The 23,267-nt window shown below is 35.4% G+C and overlaps 1 protein-coding gene across 2 annotated transcripts in view; it reads right to left on the bottom strand.

Moving 5' to 3' along the window:
- The window catches only part of LOC149811280 (E3 ubiquitin-protein ligase IPI1-like), a 54,386-nt gene that overhangs the window by 15,758 nt on the left and 15,361 nt on the right, over positions 1-23,267 (bottom strand). For both annotated transcript variants that reach the window (XM_089992615.1, XM_089992616.1), the window contains 2 exons: positions 8,062-8,228; positions 4,768-4,826 (listed from right to left, as the gene is read on the bottom strand). In XM_089992615.1, coding sequence (XP_089848741.1) covers positions 4,768-4,826; positions 8,062-8,228 — 226 coding nt within the window. The remainder of the gene's footprint in view (positions 1-4,767; positions 4,827-8,061; positions 8,229-23,267) is intronic.

The following is a 23,267-nucleotide window of genomic DNA, read 5'->3' as shown; positions in this document are numbered from 1 at the left end:
ATACTATATGGAATCTCTTCAAGTTCCAAAATCTTTTTGTAATGTGGCCCAAAACATTACAAAAGATATAAATATATGGCACAAGAGACTTGGTCATCCTAATATCACCAAGTTGTCTTATTTACATTTTGCTAAAGACCTATGTAAAAGTTCTTTTTCTTGTAATGATTGTATTCTCGGAAAAATGCAAAGTTTGTCTTTTGAGCAAAGAACTATGTTCTCTTCTAAAACTTTCGAAATTGTTCATTCGGATGTTTGAGGACCCGCACCTGTTGCTTCAAAATGAGGCTTTTCTTATTATGTCATTTTTGTGGATGATTTTTCCAGATATTCGTGGATTTATTTTCTTAAGTTCAAACATGAAGTTTTTTCGTGTTTTAAAACCTTTCATTCAATGATCAAGAATCAATTCAACAGTAATATAAAGATATTTAGAAGTGATTCTGGAGGGGAATATCTCTCCAATCAATTTAAAGTATATCTTGAGGATCATGGAATTGTTCACCAAAGGTCTTGTCCTAAAACTCCTCAACAGAATGGGTTGGCCGAAAGAAAACATAGGCACATCATTGAGACCACTAGGACCCTTCTTATTTCCCAAAACATTCCTAAAAACTTTTGAGCAGAAGCAGCTTTTGCTTCTGTTTCTCTGATAAATCGCTTACCATCAAGAATATTAGGAAAAATATCCCCTTTTGAGATTTTGTATAAGCTTGAACCTGATTATAGTAGATTACGGGTTTTTGGGTGTAAGTGTTTTATACTTACGGATAAGAATGACAAACTCTCCCCCAAGGCTATCCCTTGCGCCTTTCTTGGATATTCCGAAACTCAAAAAGGGTTTCGTTGTTATGATCTTCGAGATGATAAGTTATATGTCTCTAAAAATGTAACTTTTTTAGAAAATGAAAGTGGATTTGAAAAAAATGTTTCTCAACAAGAAAAATTTGATTATTCCTTCATTTTTGACTTATTGTCTTGTAATGATGATATATCTAGTGATGATGATGTATCATCGAATCATGATTAGGAAAATGATGGTGATATTGGTGAACATAACTCACTCAATGAACAAGAAAGTAGAATTTCAAGTGATCCAATAACCTACTCTCATAGAAATCAAGACACCTTTAGAAGTGCTATGGACCAATATAGTGAGTTTGTTCCTACCCTCGATCACCGAAGATCTGAAAGGAATAGGAGACCTCCAACTCGTTTTGTTTATTTTGATTCTTTCTCATCCCGGTATAGGGCTTGTCTTAGTGCCATTCACTCTTATTTTGAGCAAAGGAATTTTGAAGAAGCTAAAAAATGTTTAGAATGGCAAGTATCTATGCAAAATGAACTGAATGCTCTTAAAAAGGCTGAAACTTGGGATTTCCAAACTCTATCCATAGGAAAGAAAACTATAGGTTGTCGATGGGTTTTTAAGGTTAAAACTAAGCGTGATGGATCTTTGTAAAGGTATAAAGCTCGCTTAGTTGCTAAAGGGTATGAGCAAGAGTATGGAATTGATTATGAAGAAACTTTTGCTCCTGTAGCCCGAATGGTTACAGTTAGATGTCTTATTACTATTGCCTCTATTAAAAATTGGAACATTTTTCAAATGGATGTGAAAAATGTTTTTTTAAATGGTGATCTTAACGAAAAAGTGTATATGGATGCTCCACCAGGCATAAAGATTCCTAAAGATAAAGTTTTTCGTCTTCGAAAGGCCCTCTATGGTTTGAAACAGGCCCCCAAAGCCTGGTATGACAAGTTTACCAGTGTAATGCTGGAAAATGGTTTCTCCTCATGTTATACTGACACTGCTTTATTTACTAGAAAATCTAATGCAGGGATTGTGATATTATTACTCTATGTTGATGACATGTTAATTACAGGTGACGATGTTCAAGGAGTCAAGGGTATTAAGTCTGTCTTGACTTCAAAATTTGAGATGTCAGACTTGGGTTTTCTGACATATTTTCTTGAAATTGAGGTTGTCTATTCGCAACGTGATTATTTTCTATCTCAGTCTAAACTTGCTTGTGAGATTATTGACAGATCAGGAATTTCTGATGACAAAGTATGCGAAACTCTTGAAGTTGTGGGAGCAAAAATGAAGATTGACGACGGTGCTCATCTAACCGATCCTACTCCCTACAGGCAGTTGGTAGGATCTTTAATGTATCTTAGCATTACTCGACCTGATTTGTCACATGCTATACACATCGCCAGTCAGTTTCAGCACGCTCCTACAACCGTTCATATGAGTGTTGTGCTTCGCATCATCAGATATTTGAAGGGAACAATGAATAAGGGAGTATTTCTATCTTCTTCCTCTGAATTAAAATTACTTGTTTATACTGACTCAGATTGGGGAGGTGACCCTAGTAACCGTCACTCCACCACTGGCTTTTGTGTTTTCTTAGGTGAGTCTTTGATCTCATGGCGATGCAAAAAACAACAGAAGGTCTATCTGCCATCCACTAAAGCCGAATATAGAGTCATGGCATCTACCACCATGGAAATTGTATGGATTCGACGTCTTTTGGAAGATATGGGAGTGTTTATCAGAGAACCAACAAAGCTATGTTGTGACAATAAAAGTGCAATTTATATTGCCAAGAATCACACCTTTCACGAGCGAACAAAGCATATAGAAATGGACTGCCATTATGTCAGAGAAGAATATTTGAAGAAGGTCATTGATCTACCATATGTGACGTCTGAGTATCAACTTGCAGACTTCTTCACAAAAGCACTATGTTCGCCCAGATTTCATTTCCTTCTTGACAAACTTGCGGTTATAGCACCGTAAGTTTGAGGGGGGTGTTAAAATGTATCTCCAAAAACCTTGTTGTAAGTATAAATATATATACTTATATACTTAGAAATACATATACATATAATATATTATATGTATATGTATATCTACATATATAAATATATATATTTATACATATTCTATTTTCTTACCCGAAAAGGGTATTCTTGTAATCTTGCGCATATTCCATTTAGGAATATGTTGTAATTTATTTTTTGTATTTTGCATTTCTTTATTTTTTATTTTTTTTATTTTTTATATTTTTCATAAAGATGCATTGGGGGTCCCCCAATAGAGTCGTTGGGGGGGGGGGGGGGGGCAACGGTCACAAATGTGACCGTTGGGGGCTCCCCAACGACTCCTTTGAGAGCCCCCCCTTTGCACCCTTTTGCTTTGTATAAATAGGGGTGTTCCCCCTTGTAATTCCTTAAGCTTGAGAGTCTCAAGCATTTGCTCCTTTTTATGAAATACATGCATTATTGCATGTTTATTATTTTTACGCTTTTGTGTATTTTGTTCAAGTGTTGTGAGAGTGTTTTTGTGCACTTCTTTTATAAAGTATTTATGCTTGTATGTGTATTGTCTCTTCATAGACAATTTCACAGTAATATCGTTTTATGAATTTACAGCTATATTATAGCTACATTTACAAAATATCGCCTATATCAGTGACTATGAGGCTATGAGCTTAACATACCCAATGCATATATACTATAATGATGTCTATGGAGTTTGCTACCAAAAGAAAAGGGGAAAAAAAGTCTGATGTTTTCTTTATATTCTAGTGTGGTTTTAACAACACACCTGGAGAGACATAGATCACCATGAATTTCAAAATTCAAACAATTTAGTTCATAAGCCCCAAAATATATAGAGAGGATACCAATAAGACATATAATCAGAATCATGTCTCTGAAACTCTCAGCTTATCATACCTAAAGAATAGATACCATAGCAAGTTCTATAGCATAGTCTTCAAACCCCATTATGGGTTTTAGCAGCAGTGATGGAGAGCTATGTAACAGGGATTCGGCTAGCAGGGTGTCGCACCCACGTCGACGCGACTCGACGCGGGTGCGGCACCGGGTGCGGTCAACCCGACCCTGGGTGCGTTGACTGCACCCAGGGTCATTTCAGTACATTTTTTGGAATTTTTTTTTTAAAATTGCCCTATGAAATGGGCTGCGGAATTTAAAAAAAAAATCTTGGGGGGGCTGCCCCCCTATAACCCCCCGCCAGAGGCGGCCCCTGTTGGCCCCCCGCCCGCTGACCGCGCAGCGGGACCCTCTCTCTCTCTCTCTCTCTCTCTCTCTCTCTCTCTCTCTCTCTCTCTATATATATATATATATATATATATATATATATTACATTCTTGCCCCTGCCGCACCCCCACACCTAAGGTTTTTGAAAGTGCCGCACCCCCGCACCCGCACCCATGTGACATAGATGGAGAGCCAAATCATCGTGAATTTTCAATTACAAATATTTTTACACCTTTTAATGCATAGATCTACAGTCAATATACAAACTAAGATATAATGGGAACACAAAAGTAGTTGAATGCAGAATAGTGTGGTTTAAAGAAGAACACCACATAAGAATATGAACTCAACAGTCACCTATTATAATGCAAATAACAAAGTATGCAATCTGATGCCCAATAGTCAAGTGAATCTCAAAGGTGATTTGAGACATAATCTGTGGTTGAAAATAATAAAATATAGACAGTGTTCCCAGGAATGTTGGTTTTTCTATCCCCCTTCCAAAACCTTAAGAGATATTGATTCAAGATAGTTTCTTCATAGAAAAAAGGTAGCATCTAGAAAGAATAATTTGATCAGTTAAGAAACTTCAAACAAATTAGAAACATCAAATAAGAAAGAAAATTGACCAAAATTGTCAAAAGCAGAAAGCTGTATAATTAAATTTCAAGTTCCAAAAAGATCCATCAAGCTTACTCAAATAATGATGATATCTGTGCAAACCCCGGAAATGGACACCACTGCAATCCAAAAGCCTGGAAAAATAAAATGCAAATATAAATAATCCATACAACTTTGTTGAACCACTCATCAGAAGATGCAACTAATGACATTTTCCAGGCAAAACACAAGATTATAAGCAACAACCAGCAATACATACCGCATAGTGAATCAGCCTAATGTATTGCAACCATAGTCACCTGTGTTGCTCAAGGTAATTTCTCAGCGAGGTTTCGCCTTTATTTCATATTATGATAACAAGAATGGAATAATGATATTTATTAATACAGTTCGACATAATAAGACCAAACACATAGAGTTGAATAAGCATTTTGTTTGTGAAAAGATTAGAATCATGAGTTGGAGACTAAATTTATGCTTGGAAAAGATTGAGTAACCGATTTGTTTACTAAAGGCCTTTATGCACACATGCATTAGCAATTGAAAACAAGCTGTCCATGATGCTTTCCCATGTACAGCTTGAGGGGTTCTGCTATATATGTATATATATATATATATATATATATATATATATATATATATATATATATATATATATATATATATGTATATATATATATATATATATTAAGCTTGTATTAGTGGAAGGAACACACAGTTCACTGTATGTAATGGCAGACTTATAAACCTACTATGTACCCAAGGTATTTCTAGTATTCTGCCAAAACCCTAATCACTACAAATAATAGAGCAACCTCTTGGCCATTCTCTCCCATAGCTGTCGCCCTCTCTTTCTCTCTTCTTTCTTCGTCCTCTCCTCTCCTCTATGTCCTATTCTTCTCAATATACCATGAAGTCACAATAATCATGATGCACCTGAAAAGTCATGGTTCAACATCACTCTATGAAACAGATAAGACAGTCATAAAGAGGGTTGCCTGCTTTAACGTATCAAAAAGAACTAAAGCAAGAAAAAGAAGAAAAAATAGTGAAATCAAATACCTTAATCAGCATGCCAAAGGTTAGATATGACAACAAATGCCTCAATTATTACAGTGAATTTTAATCTAAATAGTTGTACTATCTTATTACTTGATGGAGCAAAAAGCATTATCCAATCTAGTTGTGGTCTTATGGCTATCCAGTATTGTTTAGGTCATAGATTCTTAATATACTTATTAATCTATTCTGAACTTTTTTAAAGTATAATTTGTGACAGATAAAAAACAGATGGAAATGAGGAATTTCTAAATGGGCCTTTTGGCATCTTCTAATGTGGCTGTACATGAATCAAGCTCAAAGTCTGCTTCACTAACTGCTTTGGGGTGCAGCTAATCTCAAGGCAGATACTTAGAAATTCAGTTTTGACTATAATAAGACACCAGCACTTCTTTCCCACATGACAAGTGGCAACCATTCACAATGATGTGTTGTTGCAATCTGCTGGACCCTTCTGATTTTGGGAATGTTTTTCCAAAATAGGATATTCATTTCAAAGTTTATATGGAGACATCTCCTAATCCTGTGTTGACCAAGTCTTTCAAGCATATGCAGAAGGCTCCCACGGTCAGATATATGCTCCTCATGCTAGTTTGAGATATTTAATTTTGCAGTGCTTCAAGCTGGTTTTCATCCCTGCTCTGCTCATCTGACATCATTTATTCGCTTCTCTTAAGGCATTGCTAACTTTTTACTTTACAAGTCATAACAAATCTTTTATTTCTGTGATCAGTTAGCAGCTCATAGGCAGCCTTAATATGACTATCATGGGATACCTCAAGAGTTTTCTAGATAGGAAGGAAGCTAATCAAGTGCATTGATATTTCTTATCATAAATGAAGTTCACCTATTATCTTATTGCTTCATTACATGCCTCAGAGGCACACCTAAACTTAAGGAGTACTACCAATAAAAAATTAGAGAATGTTGTCTAAGATAATTTAGACTGTAGACATATCGTTTAGAAGCCTATCACAACATCACTAAAAAAGGTTAACATTTAACATGATTGCAAGTAGAGGGAATTAGAAAGAGGAAAACCATTGAAAACTTAGTTGAAGACCATAAAGAGCAACGTGAAAGATCATAAAATGAAGAAAGATGTATCTCTAGATAGGAGGAAATGGAGAAACAAGACCCATAAGGCTGACCCCATGTGATTGTGATAAGGCTAGTTGATTATTATATGGGTTAAGAGTACATATGACATATTTTTGTCATTTATTATATTCATAGAAACAGCATAAGTGACAACCATTGCAAGAAATTGAAATCCTTATGATTTTATAAAATTGAACTCACAGAACATGAAAATCCTGATAAAATCAAAGTTAAATTGAATGTCATCTATTTTAAATGTATCATGGTGATTATATATATATATAGAGAGAGAGAGAGAGAGAGAAATATTTTAACTTTATGTCTGATATTTTTCATTGTTTTTATTTTAAAATTTACTAATATTATAAAAAAAATTAAAATCTCACAAGATAGTCTTCAACATGCAGAACCTAAGGATAGTCTTATGTTCAATATTTGTTATTTTTGCATATGACAGGCTTTATTTAATCATGGTACATGATGGAATGAGAACCCTCTTAATTTTCTTTCCACTAAAAATTGTTTTGTTTGAAAATAAATAGACGCAACCAGAACAATTGAAGCATACTTGTGTTTTTCAGTTAATAGTCTTACATGGCACATCCAAGGGAGGATTCTGCCCATAAAAGAGTATGGGCCCTATGGGGAAAAGGTCAACATTTTTTTAAATAATAGTAATCAAATAGAGCAACACCTATATCACGCATATTTCTTAGGGATGTAAATGGTCCAGACTCAGGCCAGATTTAGGCATTACTGACCTAATCAGATTTGGAGTCAGATAGGGTTGGCTAAAACTGAATCCGGATCCAGCACGCTTAAAATCTGAATTTTACACATTTGGATTTGGATTTAGTTGGATTCTTACTCAGATTCAAATGCAAAGCTCAACACTGAAACAGGACCCAATTATTAATCAGATCCAATTTTGGCTACCGAATCTGACTAAATGGAGGTTGGATGTCGGATTACATCCAATCTGACACATCGCCATCACTAATATTTCTGTTCCTTCCACTAATGTTGAGTAATAATGTTGACGCCATAAACTAAGAGACAAGGCCTTCAACAACTAAAACATCACATACATTGTCATGATCCAAACAAGCCAATGTAAACATGGAACAAAATAGAACAGGAACAAGACAATGGAAACTTTCACTGCTTATTGAGTACATTCCTGCCACCAGTGATAAATCAGCATCTTACCAGTTCACTGTAGCTCAGATCATATAGATCGTCGTAGATCCATTCATGAACATTAAGTTCTGCAAATGGACGATATCCATCGGCATACAGCCATTGTCCTTTCTCGATTTTCCGACAATTTGGGCACTGCATTGCTCCCTTTGCATTAAAGGCTGAACCAATACAGTCTGAGAAAGAAATTAAACAACACTAATCAGAGAAAATAGCTAGAACCATTCAAAAAATTTATAAGGTAATAAGAGTAACATAATAATTTAGTACATGCAGCATGAAGTGGTAGAAGCTAGCCTGAAAGAGGCAACCTAGCAGATCAAGAGAGGCATCCACCATAAGGAGCACCTAAAATATGCAAGCTAGCAACTAAAGCAAATAAAACATATTAACAAGGAGTACCTAAAATATGCAAGCTAGCAACTCAAACGAAAAAAACATATCAACAAGGAGCATGTAAAATTTATGCATTAAAGGAATAATGATAAACTGAAAGGGAAACATTTATTTATCCAAGCCCAACAACATTGCCATTATCAAGGTGGGAAGTATAATTTTGTTCAAAACCATAGCTCTATCTATAATATCGTGTATTTTCATACATAGTTAAATTAGAGATTTTTGAAAATTTGGCAAAGTATGGAAGAGAAATCGAGAAAACTTCGAGATTAGGTATACGTTATTTGAGTATGGGCTTGGCCCAAGTCTCATCGACAACGGTTAAACGAGCCAACTGAAATGTGATAAAAAGTTTTATTTTTAACCTTTAAATTTGAGCGAAATTTAAGATAAATTCGGGCGAATTTCATATGTGAAATTTGAGTTATATATCGTTAGATGCGTCTTGAAATTTTGAGTTTAACGATATTTGGTGATATGTCATGCATATTAGAGAGATTATTTTTGTGATAGCATATCTATGTTATGATTTGCAAATAACATGCATCATAATGATATTGCAATTAGACTTGAGTCTCTTTTTATTATAATCATGTCATATGACTTTTACATTGAGATTAGCATGAATAACTCCCTAAATCCCGGAAGTGGCGACCTATGAAAAGGGCTACCTGGTTTGCGTCCAGAGTGCAGCTACCATGGAGAGTGGGTCGCCGGTGATTTAACAATATAGGAACTCTACATCGTTGCATGTTTAGTAGGAGATAAGTGTGAACCCTAATGCCATTATGAGATTGAGAGTGAGATCTGTCGTAATCATTTCACGATATCACTCATGAGAGAACAAGTGAAAAACGAGCTTGAGAATATGGTTCAATGTAATGAACTTAAAAGATGACTTAAGGTTATATTTACACAGTGTTTGGAACTCTAGACAACAATGGATGGTTGAAAACCATCATGGTTAGGATGTAGTATGAACCATGCCGAGATTGAGATTAAGTCTGACTTCCTAGCTAGCTACTGGTGGGGTCCCCTTTTTTGTTTCACTGCAGTGCCTGGTGGTGTGGGGATTGGGGATTACTAGGAGTGTATGGTTCATTGTCTGGCCGACATGTAGAATTGAGGTATTTTATATGAGTTGCTATGCCCATAGACGGCTATGACCGGTATACCCAACTTAGTGTTTTAGTTTGGTTTGAGCGAGTATTTGAGAGAGTCAAATGGGGGATAATTAAAACATACAAAATTATGTGGTATGTCAAAACTAAAGTAAACTCAGACTAGGGACTTAGAGCCCACTACAATTGTAAGTTACAGTCTTTATTTGCTTATAATTATTCTTTACTGAGTTGTAGACCCACCCCCTGTGTAATTACAATTGTAGGTTTCAGTTACACTAGCACAGGCAGGTCGTTATCGGCTACTTTTACTTTAGCAAAGTTATTTGATAGTTTTATTTTCTTGCCATTAAACATTTATGTACTTGTTATTTTTTTATGTTATGAATAATGAACTTTGTGAAAAAAAGCGAGTTATTTGAAAAAGAATGAAAAAAAATTGTCATGTTTTCTCTATGTGAACTCTGTATGCTTTTTCTCTTGAAAGTAATACCAAGCGGACTCGAACTCTCAAGGTCCCAAATCGGGGTGTTATATATATAAGGAATCTAGAAAAACCTTAACACAAATGAAGCAAAACCTAACTCATAAAAATCCTCAAAAATATAGACAAAAAACAGAAAAGAAAAAAGAAAAAGAAAAATCCAGAGAGAAGACTCAGCACATCGGTCCTTTTCGAATTCAGGTCACGCTTGGCCCGAAAATCGCAATTTTTCAAAAAAGGACCGCCTCGACGGGCCGGGTCCGAATTTGTATCGAACTGGATCCAATGTACATGATCCAAATTAATATGGATCGAGACTCAATCCAAGACCCATATTAAATTGGAACTGATCCAGCTTGGGATCCGATTTGATTTTGGATATGAATTTGGATCTTAAATACGGATCCATATACAAAATTCATGTCCAACGAAAATACAACTTTAAATTTGATAATTATGCTTGAATTAAAGTTAATTAGAGTTAAAAAAGACTCCCAGAGGGATAAGGTACTCCCTAAAAGTTTTTGGATATTTAATTATTAATAAATAATAAATTATTAAATTATAATTAATTCTGAATTTTAAAAAAATTGCTAATGGTAGGACTCTAGAAGAGTTCACACTTGCCCAAGTAAACAAAAAGGTGTATCAAAAAATTTTGGAAAAAAAAAGGTTTGGAAAAGTCAACATAAAACGAATTTCAAAAAAATTGGAAAGAAGGTAAAGAAGGATTCCCAAAGGGGAAGTCCTCTCTCCAGTCCACATTAGAAGGAATTGTAAGGATAAGGGCCTATTTTTTTATAAAAGAGTCAAAAAATAAGAAAAAAAGAAAGAGACAGAGAGGAAAAGAGAGAGAGGGGAAGAAGGAGAAAGAAGAAGAGGAGATCTTCTTCCTTTCCAACCATCTGACGTTTCATCCATCGCCCTTTTCGAACGTCAACAAGGTATGGGTGTTCTCTTTTGTTTCGGATGAAAAAGATAGCCTAAATAGGTTTTAGGCATGATTTTGAAGGAAAACCATGTATTCTAGTTGGTTTTTCACCGTTCCGATCCATGAAAATCGATGTATGCATGCTTAGAATACGTGTTTTTGGTTCCTACGCTAATATATATGCACATATCTATGTGTTCCTTTTTATGTATGTATATACATATGTGAAAACAATGTATATATGTATATATTTGGGACAGATCTGTCCCATGGAATGAGAGGACAGATCTGGCCATCGAGATGATGGGTAGATCTGGCCAGATCTGAACCCTTGTCTGTTCTGTCCATCATGGATAGATCTGTATGCTGGACAAGTGGATGATTTCGGACAGGTAGACAAGGGACTGTAGTTCTTGAAATCGAACCTGATCCATAAAAGAAAATACACACACACACACACACACACACACACACACATATATATATATATATATATATATATATATATATATATATATATATATATATAATGTATTTATTTATATATATTTTTATATATATTTTATATATATTTATATATTTATTTATATATTTATAGTTATTTATTTATTTATATATTTATATTTATATATTTATATTTATATTTATATATATAATATATGAGACATACTGAGGGCAGATCTAGACAGATTTGTCCGATCATGTGTACGAACATATCTTGAGAGATTTGACGACTGCAATGGTGGACAGATCTGTCCCATCACGTGTACGGTCAGATCTGACGAAATATGATAACTACATGACCAGAGAAAGGTGAAACATAGCCATGTTCATTTTCGGTATAGGCTACACGTTTTTGTTGAAGTGCTGAGATCTTGGGTTTTCTTATATATGTTAGTTACATGGCACAAAATCATCTCCAACTCTTTTCTGACTTGATATGAAGGACTAGATGTCAATTTCTGGGCGTTTCTTTAGTACATGTCTTTTGATTCTAATGACAAACATTATTCCTTAGACGGTACGAATTGCCATCACAACCTCTCATGATAAATGGTCCCTGTATCATCAGCATATAACATTCAAATTGTTAAATATCCTGGAATTCTAGATGATATCTGCCAAGATGGGGGATGTTGCCATTTATTATGGAAAGTTGGGTGAATCTCTTCAACATTGAACAAGTACCTTTGGCCCTTGAGACTACCTTATGCTTCCAATCCAATGAATGTTGTCCACCTTTACCAAGATTTCATGGAAGCAACTTACAGTCTCCTCTTCCTTAATTCTTTAAGTGTTGCCACCCTTACATTTTAAACTCCCACTGATTATTTTTCTAGTGTTCACACTTAACAAAAATCGCTTGTTTGGGCAGTGTTTTAAAGCATATGAAGCCCAATCGGCAGGGCATCGCTAAGCTGGTAAAACCCCTGCCGACTGCAGGTCGGCTGGGCACTGGCATTACATGATAACAACCCAGCCGACCTGCGGTTCGGTTGGGCAGTTCCAAATTTGGGTGTCCAGCCAACTGTTGGTTGGGCCGGTTTCAAACAAATATATAAAAGAGTCATTTTTGGGCAGATTTTGAAACCCAAGGATTTTCTGGATAGATTTTAAAATCCAAAGTTTTTTCTGGACAGATTTAAAACAGAATAAAAAATTAAACAATATATATATATATATACCAAACTGAAAATTTTTGGGCCATGTTGTGCCTGTAAAGTCCCAGCCAACTGTAGTTCGGCTGGGCACGGTTATTTGCTGAACCAGCCCCGAGACGAACTGCAGTTCGGTCCGGTAACAGTGTTCAGATGAAATGCCAGCCGACTGTAGTTCGGCTGGGCAGTGTTGGTGTTGTTCAGGCCTCAGCTGACCTGCAGTTAGGCCGGGCAGGTTGGTGAATCAAAAGAAGTTAAAAAAAATAGTAATATATAAAATGTGTAAAATAAAAGACTTGACAGATTTCAATAAAATAAATATGTATAGGGAATATGTCACGCATGTTCAGAGTCGCATGTAATGTATTTGCAAATTTACATGCCCTTTCATATTTACTTGTTCAAGAACATTGCATAATGAATGCCCACGATTTAGACTAAATTCACAAGTGTGGAATGCTTAATGTGGAATCAGATTTAGCATGGCAAATATTCAGATTTGTGCACCTTGAATGCGCTGATTGAGCTTGATTAGAATTCTGTTTGGTGCACGTATTTTCATGCTTGCTCATAATAAATGTTAGATTTCCTGCATGACAAGAGTCTAGTTTTCGCATGCTTATGATTGGTTGATTATGCATGATCAAGATCTTTAATGCAATGTTACTTACATGTGCATGTGTAAACCTGAAAATTTATGTTGTTTTGCATATGCATATTTGCATACCAAAAGTTTCTTTTTGGTATGGAAGAGAAATTGAGAAAACTTCGAGATTTGGTATACGTTATTTGAGTTTGGGCTTGGCCGAGGTCTCATCGACAAGGGTTAAACGAGTCAACTGAAATGTGATAAAAAGTTTTATTTTTAACCTTTAAATTCGAGCAAAATTTAGGTTAAATTCAAGCGAATTTCGGAGGTGAAATTCGAGTTATATATCTTTAGATGCATCTTGAAATTCTGAGTTCAACGGTATTTTACTTTTTTGAATTTGGGCCACGGTTGGGCCGAAAATCGCAATTTTTCAAAAAAGGACCGCCTCGACGGGCCATGTCCGGATTTAGATCGGACTGAAACCAATGTGCCATCCAAATTAATATGGATCTGGGCTCAATCCAAGACCCATATTAAATTAGAACTGATCCAGCTTGGGATCCGATTGGATTTTGTATATGGATATGGATTTCGATCTTGGATTTGGATCTGAATCCATATCCAAAATCCATGACCAACGAAAATATAGCTTCAAATTGGATAATTATGCTTGAATTAAAGTTATTTAGAGTTTAAAAAGACTCCCAGAGGGATAAGGTACACTCTGAAAGTTTTTTTATATTTAAATTTTAATAAATAATTAACTATTAATTAATTAATTATTAAATTATAATTAATTACGCATTTTAAAAAAGTTGTTAATGGTAGGACTCTAGAGTAAACAAAAAGGTGTATCAAAAAATTTTGGAAAAGGGAAAGCTTTGGAAAAGCCAACATAAAAAGAATTTCAAAAAAAATGGAAAGAGGGTAGAGAAGGATTCCCAAATGGGAAGTCCTCTCTCCAGCCCACACTAGAAGGAGCTAGATGGATAAGGGCTTATTTTTCTATAAAAGGGTCAAATAAATAAGAAAGAAAGAAAGAGAAAACGAACAGAGAGAGGAAAAGAGAGAGAAGGGAAGGAGAAAGAAGAAGAGGAGATCATCTTCCTTTCCAACCATTTGACGTTTCATCCATCTCCCTTTTTGAACGTCAACAAGGTATGGGTGTTCTCTTTTGTTTCGGATGAAAAAGAGAGCCTAAATAGGTTTTAAGCAAGATTTTGAAGGAAAACCATGTATTCTAGTTGGTTTTTCACCGTTCTGATCCATGAAAATCGATGTATACAAGTTTAGAATAAGTGTTTTTGGTTCCTACGCTAATATACAAAAATATATCTATATGTTCATTTTTATGTACGTATATACATATGTGAAAACAATGTATATATGTATATATGTGGGACAGATCTGTCCCATGGAATATGCGTACAGATCAGGCCATCGAGATGATGGGCAGATTTGGCCAGATCTGAACCCTTGTCGGTTCTGTCCATCATGGATAGATCTGTTCGCTGGACAAGTGGATGATTTTGAACAAGTAGACAAGTGACTGCGGTTCTTGAAATCGAACTTGATCCATAAAAGAATATATATATATATATATATATATTTATATATTTATATTTATATATTTATATTTATTTGGGATGAAGGCATTGTTGTTGTTGTTATATATTTATATTTATATTTATATTTATATTTATATTTATATTTATATTTATATTTATATTTATATATTTACATTTGTATTTATATTTATATATAATATATGAGACGTACAAAGGGCAGATCTGTCCCGTCATGTGTACGAACATATCTGGACAGATTTGACCATTGCAATGGCGGACAGATCTGTCACATCATGTGTACGGTCAGTTCTGACTCGATGTGAAGGACTAGATGTCAATTTATGGGTGTTTCTTTAATACATGTCTTTTGATTCTAATGATAAACATGATTCCTTAGTCGGTATGAATTGCCATCACAAGCTCTCATAATAAGTGGTCCTTATATCATCAACATATACCATTCAAATAGATGATATCCCCAAGGATGGGGGATGTTGCCATTCATTATGGAAAGTTGGGTGAATCTGTTCTCCTTAGAACAAGTCCCTTTGGCCCTTGAGACTACCTTATGCTTCCAATTCAATGAATGTTTTACACTTTTACCAAGATTTCGTGGAAGCAACTTGCAGTGACTTCCTCCTCTCTTTAAGTGTTGCCACCCTTTTTAAACTCCCATCAATTATTTTTATAGTGTTCACGCTTAACCAAAATGGCCTGTAGAAAAACCCCAGCCTACAGCAAGTAGGTTGAGCAATGTTTTTCAGACTATGAAGCCCATGCGACAAGTCGGCTGGGCATCGCTAAGCTGGTAAAGGCCCTGCCGACTGCAGGTCGGCTGGGCACTGGCATTACATGATAACAACCCAGCCGACCTGCGGTTCGGCTGGGCAGTTCCAAATTTGGGTGTCCAGCCAACTGTTGGTTGGGTCGGTTTCAAAAAAATATATAAAAGTCATTTTTGGGCAGATTTTGAAACCCAAGGATTTTCTGGATAGATTTTAAAATCCAAAGTTTTTCTGGACAGATTTAAAACAGAATAAAAAATTAAACAATATATATATACCAAACTGAATTTTTTTGCGCCCTGTGCAAAGTCCCAGCCGACTGTAGTTCGGCTGGGCACGATTATTCGCTGAACCAACCCCCAGCCGAACTGCAGTTCGGTCGGGTAACAGTGTTCAGATGAAACCCGAGCTGATTGTAGTTCCACCGGGCAGTGTTGGTGTTGTTCAGGCCTCAGCCGACCTGCAGTTAGGCCCGGCAGGTTGGTGAATCAAAAGAAGTTAAAAAAAATAATATATAAAATGTGTAAAAGAAAAGACTTGACAGATTTCAATAAAATAAATATGTATAGGGAATATGTCACACATGTACAGAGTCGCATGTAATGTATTTGCAGATTTAGATGCACTTTCAGATTTACTTGTTCAAGAACATTGCATAATGAATGCCCACGATTTAGACTAAATTCACAAGTGTGGAATGCTTAATGTGGAATCAGATTTAGCAAGGCAAATATTCAGATTTGTGCACCTTGAATGCGTTGATTGAACTCGATTAAAATTCTGTTTGGTGCATGTATTTTCAAGCTTGCTCATAATAAATGTTTAGATTTCCTGCATGACAAGAGTATAGTTTTCGCATGATTATGACTGGTTGATTATGCATGATCAAGATCTTTAATGCAATGTTACTTACATGTGCATGTGCAAACCTGAAAATTTATGTTGTTCTGCATATACATATTTGCATGAATGTTTGCATATTAAGCATGAGATGATTCATGAAAAGAAACATGTATTTTGCATGATCACGTGAACACACGCATATGAAAATGGTTATTCATGTACATTCTTCTTTAGTATGTATGAATGTGCATTTGAAAGCATGTTAAATGAATGCATAAGTGGCATGTTCATTATGGTTTTTGCATTAGATGCATCAATGATCAAAAGTGGATCACTATAGGTCGTGTGAGCCTTGAGCAGGGATTGCTCCATGCGTAGCTTTTTCTTATACATCGCAAAAATCAACTTAATATTTATTTAACTAATTGCATTGTTCCATGTTGCCACGGGATGTAGTCATGTGATGAGTTTCGCATGTTGATTTGCGAAATGTATATTGTTTTGCATGTTGATTTGTGAAATAACAAATTAAAATAAATCATTGTTTTAAAAAAGGAATGTTTGTAGAACAGGTAGTTAAATAAGTTGATTGGTATCTCGAGGAGGATTTAGAATCAATGTGGAATAAGATAGCGGGTTGCATGAAAAAGGTGGCTAAGGAAGTATTCGGTGAGTTTAAAGGCGGTGCACCGCTAGGTAAGGATACATCATGGTGGAACGAGGATGTCAAATTAGCTATTAAGGTTAAAAGAGAGTGATAGAAATCTAAGTAAGAGACGTGATAATGAGAATTTGGAGAAGTATATGATAGCAAAGAATGAAGCTAAAAAAGTACTTCGAAACGCGAGGGATAAGGTATATAAGGAGGTTTATGACAAGTTGGATACCAAAGAGAGCGAGAATGATATTTATAGGCTTGCAAAGATGAGAGATAGGAAATCGAGGGATTTGGGTATGGTTAGATGTATCAAAGATGAAACGCAAAGGGTTTTAGTCAAAGATGAGGAGATTAAGGAGAGATGAAAAGATTACTTTGATAAGCTATTTAATGGAAGTCAAGCTCGGGATCTTTGAGACTTCTCTATTCCTTTTCATAAGATGAATCGCAACTTCATGCGCAAGATTTAAAAGAAAAAAATTGTAGAGGCTTTGAAGAAAATGAAATCAAGAAAGGCAGTTAGCCCAGATGGTATACCTATCGAGGCTTGAAAATGCTTTGGTGAAAAAGGTTTAGAATGGTTGACAAATCTTTTTAACAAGATTTGGCAGACAAATAAGATGCCTAATGAGTGGAAGAAGAGTATTTTGGTGCCTCTATATAAGAATAAGGGTGATATACAAGATTGCACAAACTATCGTGGTATAAAACTCATGAGTCATACTATGAAACTTTGAGAGAGGGTGATTGAGTATAGGTTGAGGAAGGTTGTCATGATATCAGAGAATCAATTTGGTTTTATGCCTAGAAGATCAACTATGGAAGCTATACATCTTCTTAGATAACTTATTGAGAGATTTAGAGAGAGGAACAAAGATTTGCATATGGTTTTTATTGATTTGGAGAAGGCATACAATAGAGTACCTAGGGATGTTCTCTGGTGGACAATGATGAAGAAAGGTGTTTCTCTCAAGTACATTAGTATAATTAAAGATATGTACAAAGGAGTAGTAACCAATGTTCGCACTTGTAGAGGGGTGACAACCAATTTTCCTATAACGGTTGGGTTACATCAAGGATCTACATTAAGCCCTTTCCTATTTGCTATAGTGATGGATGAGCTTACGAGATCAATTCAAGAAAATGTAGCGTGGTGTATGTTGTTTGCTGATGATATTGTTTTGATTGATGAGTCTAGAGCTGGGGTTAATGCTAAGTTAGAATTATGGAGACAGACATTGGAAGCAAGAGGTTTTAAGCTGAGTAAGACAGAATATATGGAATGTCGGTTTAGTAAGCAACGAAGTAGTGATGGGAGTGTAGTGAAGCTTGGTGAGCAAGAAATACTGGTGGATGACTGTTTCAAATATTTGGGATCTATCATTCAAAAGGATGGAGAAATTGATGGAGATGTAAATCATAGGATAAAGGTTGAGTGGATGAAATTGAAAAGTGCAACTGGAGTGTTGTGCGATTGTAGAATGCCATTGCGGTTGAAGGAAAAGTTTTATATGACGACAATTAGGTCTGATTTACTACATGGTACGGAATGTTGGGCTGCCAAGAGACATCATATTCAAAAAATGAGTGTAGTTGAGATGCGTATGCTTCGATGGATATGTGAAAATACAATAAAAGACAAGATTCGAAACGAGGAGATACGTAAGAAGTTAGGCGTTGGATCCATTGAAAATAAGATGAGAGAGAATCGTTTACGGTGGTTTGGACATATTCGGCGAAGGCCTAACGATGCTCCAGTTAGAAGGATGGAGAAATGGGAAAATATATTAGTTAAAAGAGGTCGGGGTAGGCCTAAGAAGACTTGGATGGAAAGGATATGAATTCTTTGAACCTCATCGACGACATGACTTTGGATAGAAATGATTGGAGGAGAAGGATTCATGTGGAAGACCCAAAATGATTTTCTTATTTGGTTCATATCGCCGACCCCAATTATTTGGGGATAAAGGCGTAGTTATTGTTGTTGTAAATCATTGTTTTAAATAAAAAGATAAAGAGAAGAGCAGATTGTTATTTATGTTTCCCAGATGTCCATTCTTTAGTGTGAGAATCCTGGAGTTGCGATTTTGGAGAACCGTGAGGATGCTAAAACTCCGTTTGCATTGTTGCCCCTAAACCCAATTAGGTGGTTCACCTCTCAGCCATGGTTTTATGGAGATTTTTCCACTTTGCTTGTGGGTAGCGTATAGACACAGCTGTTGTATTTGGTATACCAAGAAAGTGGCATTAATGGATGTTGATTTCCCTAGTGTCCCGACATTAGATGTTGATTTCTAATATTTCGATGAAGGGTGTCGATTCCTGATATCGGTCAAGAGCTAAATGAGAAACTCAGTAATAAAATATAAATTGTATGTTATGCTACAACTGAGTACCTAACTTGACATTGAGAATTGCTTACCCATTTTGAGTATCTGCGGGCAATTGTAATAAAAAAAGGAACAAAAATTGTGTGCATTTAATAGAGACATGCATATAAAAGAAAAATCTGATAAAATATAAGAATTTATTCATGCATATGCATTGATATCATGCATATTTCTGTTATGCATTAGAACATGCATATTTACATATTCTCTTGTTTAAATTAATGGTTGCATGATAATTGCTCCCTAATGTATGATAATAATTTTTTATTGTTTAATATTTGTTCCTTATTTAATGAATGATTATTTGAATAATAAATTTGTAGTAATTATAGCACTCTAAAATATTACATGAATCATATTTATGTTTTTTTACTTATTTGATTCACTAAAAGGACTCGTATATAGGATCTATAATTCTGACACCTTTATTTTTATGTTTTTCACAGCCTCTGAAACTTGGTGCGGGAACTTGCTACAACGAGAAGCTACGAGGGCTACACAATTGCCTGACAGTTTTACTTAGGGAAAGAGTGGCTCTACTTTTTGTCTATTTATTTTCATTTGCACATTAATCTTAGACTCTATAATTTAATTAATGAAGTTGATTTTATTTCGTTGATGGTAATGTAACACCCATTGCGGTTGTGGATTGGTTATGACTGTAAAGGCCCCGGTCTCTGAGAATGTTTCTATAAATGTTTAAAAAAAATCACCTTTTTAACGGGTATGAGTTGGGGTCATTACAGCTTTGGTATCAGAGCACACCACAAAATCTTACATTATAGCATCTTTTTATACCAAAAGTTTCTTTTTGGCAATTGAGTCATATCCAAAAATGGCACCAAGTCATAGCTCGTGCTCCAGAGCAGTCTTCATCACTGGTAAGATTATTAGATACTGTTATGGAAGTATTTGAATTTCTTACGATGAAATGTATGAATAGTTTAATTTAATTCTTTTTTTATGTAAATTAGAAATTTTGATATGATTATATTGATCATTGTAGGTATCAATCCTAAGGGGGTAGGATTGACGAGGGTATAGAATTCTAATAACTTTTCATATTTTAGATGTATACATGCACTTATTCGGTACGTTAGGGATGTAATACCATTTATTTTCATACATAGTTAAATTAGAGATTTCTGAAAATTTGGCTAAGTATGAAAGAGAAATTGAGAAAACCTTGAGATTTGGCATACGTTATTTAAGTCTGGGCTTGGCCCAGGTCTCATCAACAAGGGTTAAACGAGCCAACTGAAATGTGAAAAAAAGTTTTTTTTAACCTTTAAATTCAAGCAAAATTCGAGTTAAATTTAGGAGAATTTCGGAGGCAAAATTCGAGTTCTATATCTTTAAATGCATCTTGAAATTTTGAGTTCAACGATATTTTACTTTTTCGAATTCAGGCCACGGTTGGCCCGAAAATCGCAATTTCTCAAAAAAGGACTGCCTCGACAGGCCGGGTCTGGATTTAGATCACACTGGATCAAATGTGCATGATCCAAATTAATATGGATATGGACTCAGTCCAAGACCCATATTAAATTAGAACTAATCCATCTTGGGATCCAATTGGATTTTGGATATGGATTTGGATCTTGGATCTGAATCCAGATCCAAAATTCATGTCCAATAATTCAATAATTATACTTCAATTAAAGTTAATTAGAGTTAATGTTAATCACTACCTGAAAAATAATAATTCAGATGGGATCAGACTACACTCCGTCTAAGTAAGAAGCATTATATCTATAAGAATGTGCTCAGTGTCATGTGTTCATTTCATTTATATATGTGCAACACACTCACAATAATGATATTGAAATATTAACAATTCATGTAATACAACATATTCATGGTGAAAGCATTAATAAGACTATTCATCTTATACAAGGTTATGAAGAAAACGTTGATGCAGCTACACATCACATGAATGGCTCATATATATTTTATAACAATTGCAACTTTCATCATTGAGTGTACTTAAACATGTCTAAGAATGAATTGACTTTATGTTTCTCTTGTTAATTATCCTGTGAGTATGCACAGGCATTCAACATCGTAGCGGACCTAGACCACACGGGGGTCTGTTATGCTTTTTCAATTAATGCCCCGTATGATTAGTCGTACGGATACCCAACGAAGACGACACCAATGGCAGAATAAGAATTTGGATGCACCGAGGAAAACTTCTGCAGAAGACTTGGATCCACCACCTAGGACGCATTGGTAGTCTTGGCCCCTTAACTCGGAGGGCTGGAGATCGGGTGAGACGCCTCGCTCTCACAAAAACGTAATTGTCCCACGAAGCTTGTATCATCTACTCTCTCCAAGGTAGAACATGTGTCTGGTAACATACATCGTCTTTCAGGTGTACCTAGAACCCTGAAAAAACGGTAACATATATTGTCTTTCAGGTATACCCAGAGTCCCACAATTAGGTTATAAGTGCACATATTAAGTTTCTATTTTTTATTCTCTATGCAATTCACTGCACCACCAAGGATTTTCAAAATCCCGACCCATACTCGGGGTGATCAAGTGTAAGCACATTATTAACCTAGTGCTCAATAAGCACCAAGAAAATGCTCAAAAATTTTGGCTCGCATTCGAGCCAAGTACTTGAACCACTTCACACATTAATTTCTTGACTAGGGTGTACGCATCGTACCCCGCCAATCATGCAACCATATGGCCCATCTCAAGTACCTCACTTCAAGAGTGTTCATGTGACATTATAAAGGTTCTTCAGAACCACATAAATTCAATTTTTCTTTCACGTAATTCATGACCATGAAATCATCAAAATAATGTAATTAACACAAGCATTCTATACCTTGCGCGTAGTCACGCGAATCGTAAATTTCTTGATGTTTGCAATAAGCATATCTCCCATGCAACATATTCAATTTAATCCAATAAAATACAAAAACCTAAGTTCTGGATGTATAGCTCTAGATAGCATCATTGTTTTTAATTATTTGGTTTGTTATCTAGAGTTAGAGACCCTTTTTCTGAACTAGTCTAGTTAAAAGCAAACAGTATTGTCCTACAACAGGACACAAACTAGTCCCTAGTTACGAGGGACATATCTCTTAGAATACTGATCCAAATAAGTTAAATGAATATGTCATTCTCAAGTACAGAAATGTAGATTGAGATCAAGCCCTTATTTTTTTTTGGGGACTTGTATTATAAAAGATATCGACATTTTTCCAAAACATGTCGAAAAGAAAATATCAACGCAATCCTCTAACTGGACAGAGATTGGTCTCCCGTTGTGAGAGACATATCTTTCATAATACAAACCCCAAAAAAATAAACAAATATATCAAATCGAAGATCAGAAAACGTAGATGATGATGGATTACTTATTTATTTTTTTATGATGTGTTCTAGAAGATATCGGCATTTTTCTGAAACATGTTGAAAAGAAAATATCAACGCAGTTCTGTAACTGGACAGAGACTGGTCTCCCGTTGTGAGGGACATATCACATAAGCCACACTTGAGTTCATGACCATAATAGGAAAAAACTTGATCTTTGTGAGTGGTTATCTCAGTGGGTCACAATCCCCTAAATCATCAGGACGAAAGAGATAAAACTCTAATTTTTCTCATTTATACCCTTCAAGGTAGTTCATGACATATGTCGGAAAGTCTTTCGTGGAAAGCAAAAAACAAAAACAGGTGGATTTGTCAAAGTAGAAAGAGAAGTGTTATCACCGAAGTTAAGAAGTAGTCAGCAGATCTTTGTGAGTAGTTATCGCAGCGGGTCACAGT

This window comes from Nuphar pumila, chromosome 17 (genome assembly GCF_984573655.1).
Source record: "Nuphar pumila chromosome 17, dmNupPumi1.hap1.1, whole genome shotgun sequence".
NCBI classification, from domain to species: domain Eukaryota; kingdom Viridiplantae; phylum Streptophyta; class Magnoliopsida; order Nymphaeales; family Nymphaeaceae; genus Nuphar; species Nuphar pumila.
The sequence above is the reverse complement of the archived record's forward strand: the minus strand, read 5'-3'. Positions and strand labels throughout refer to the sequence as shown.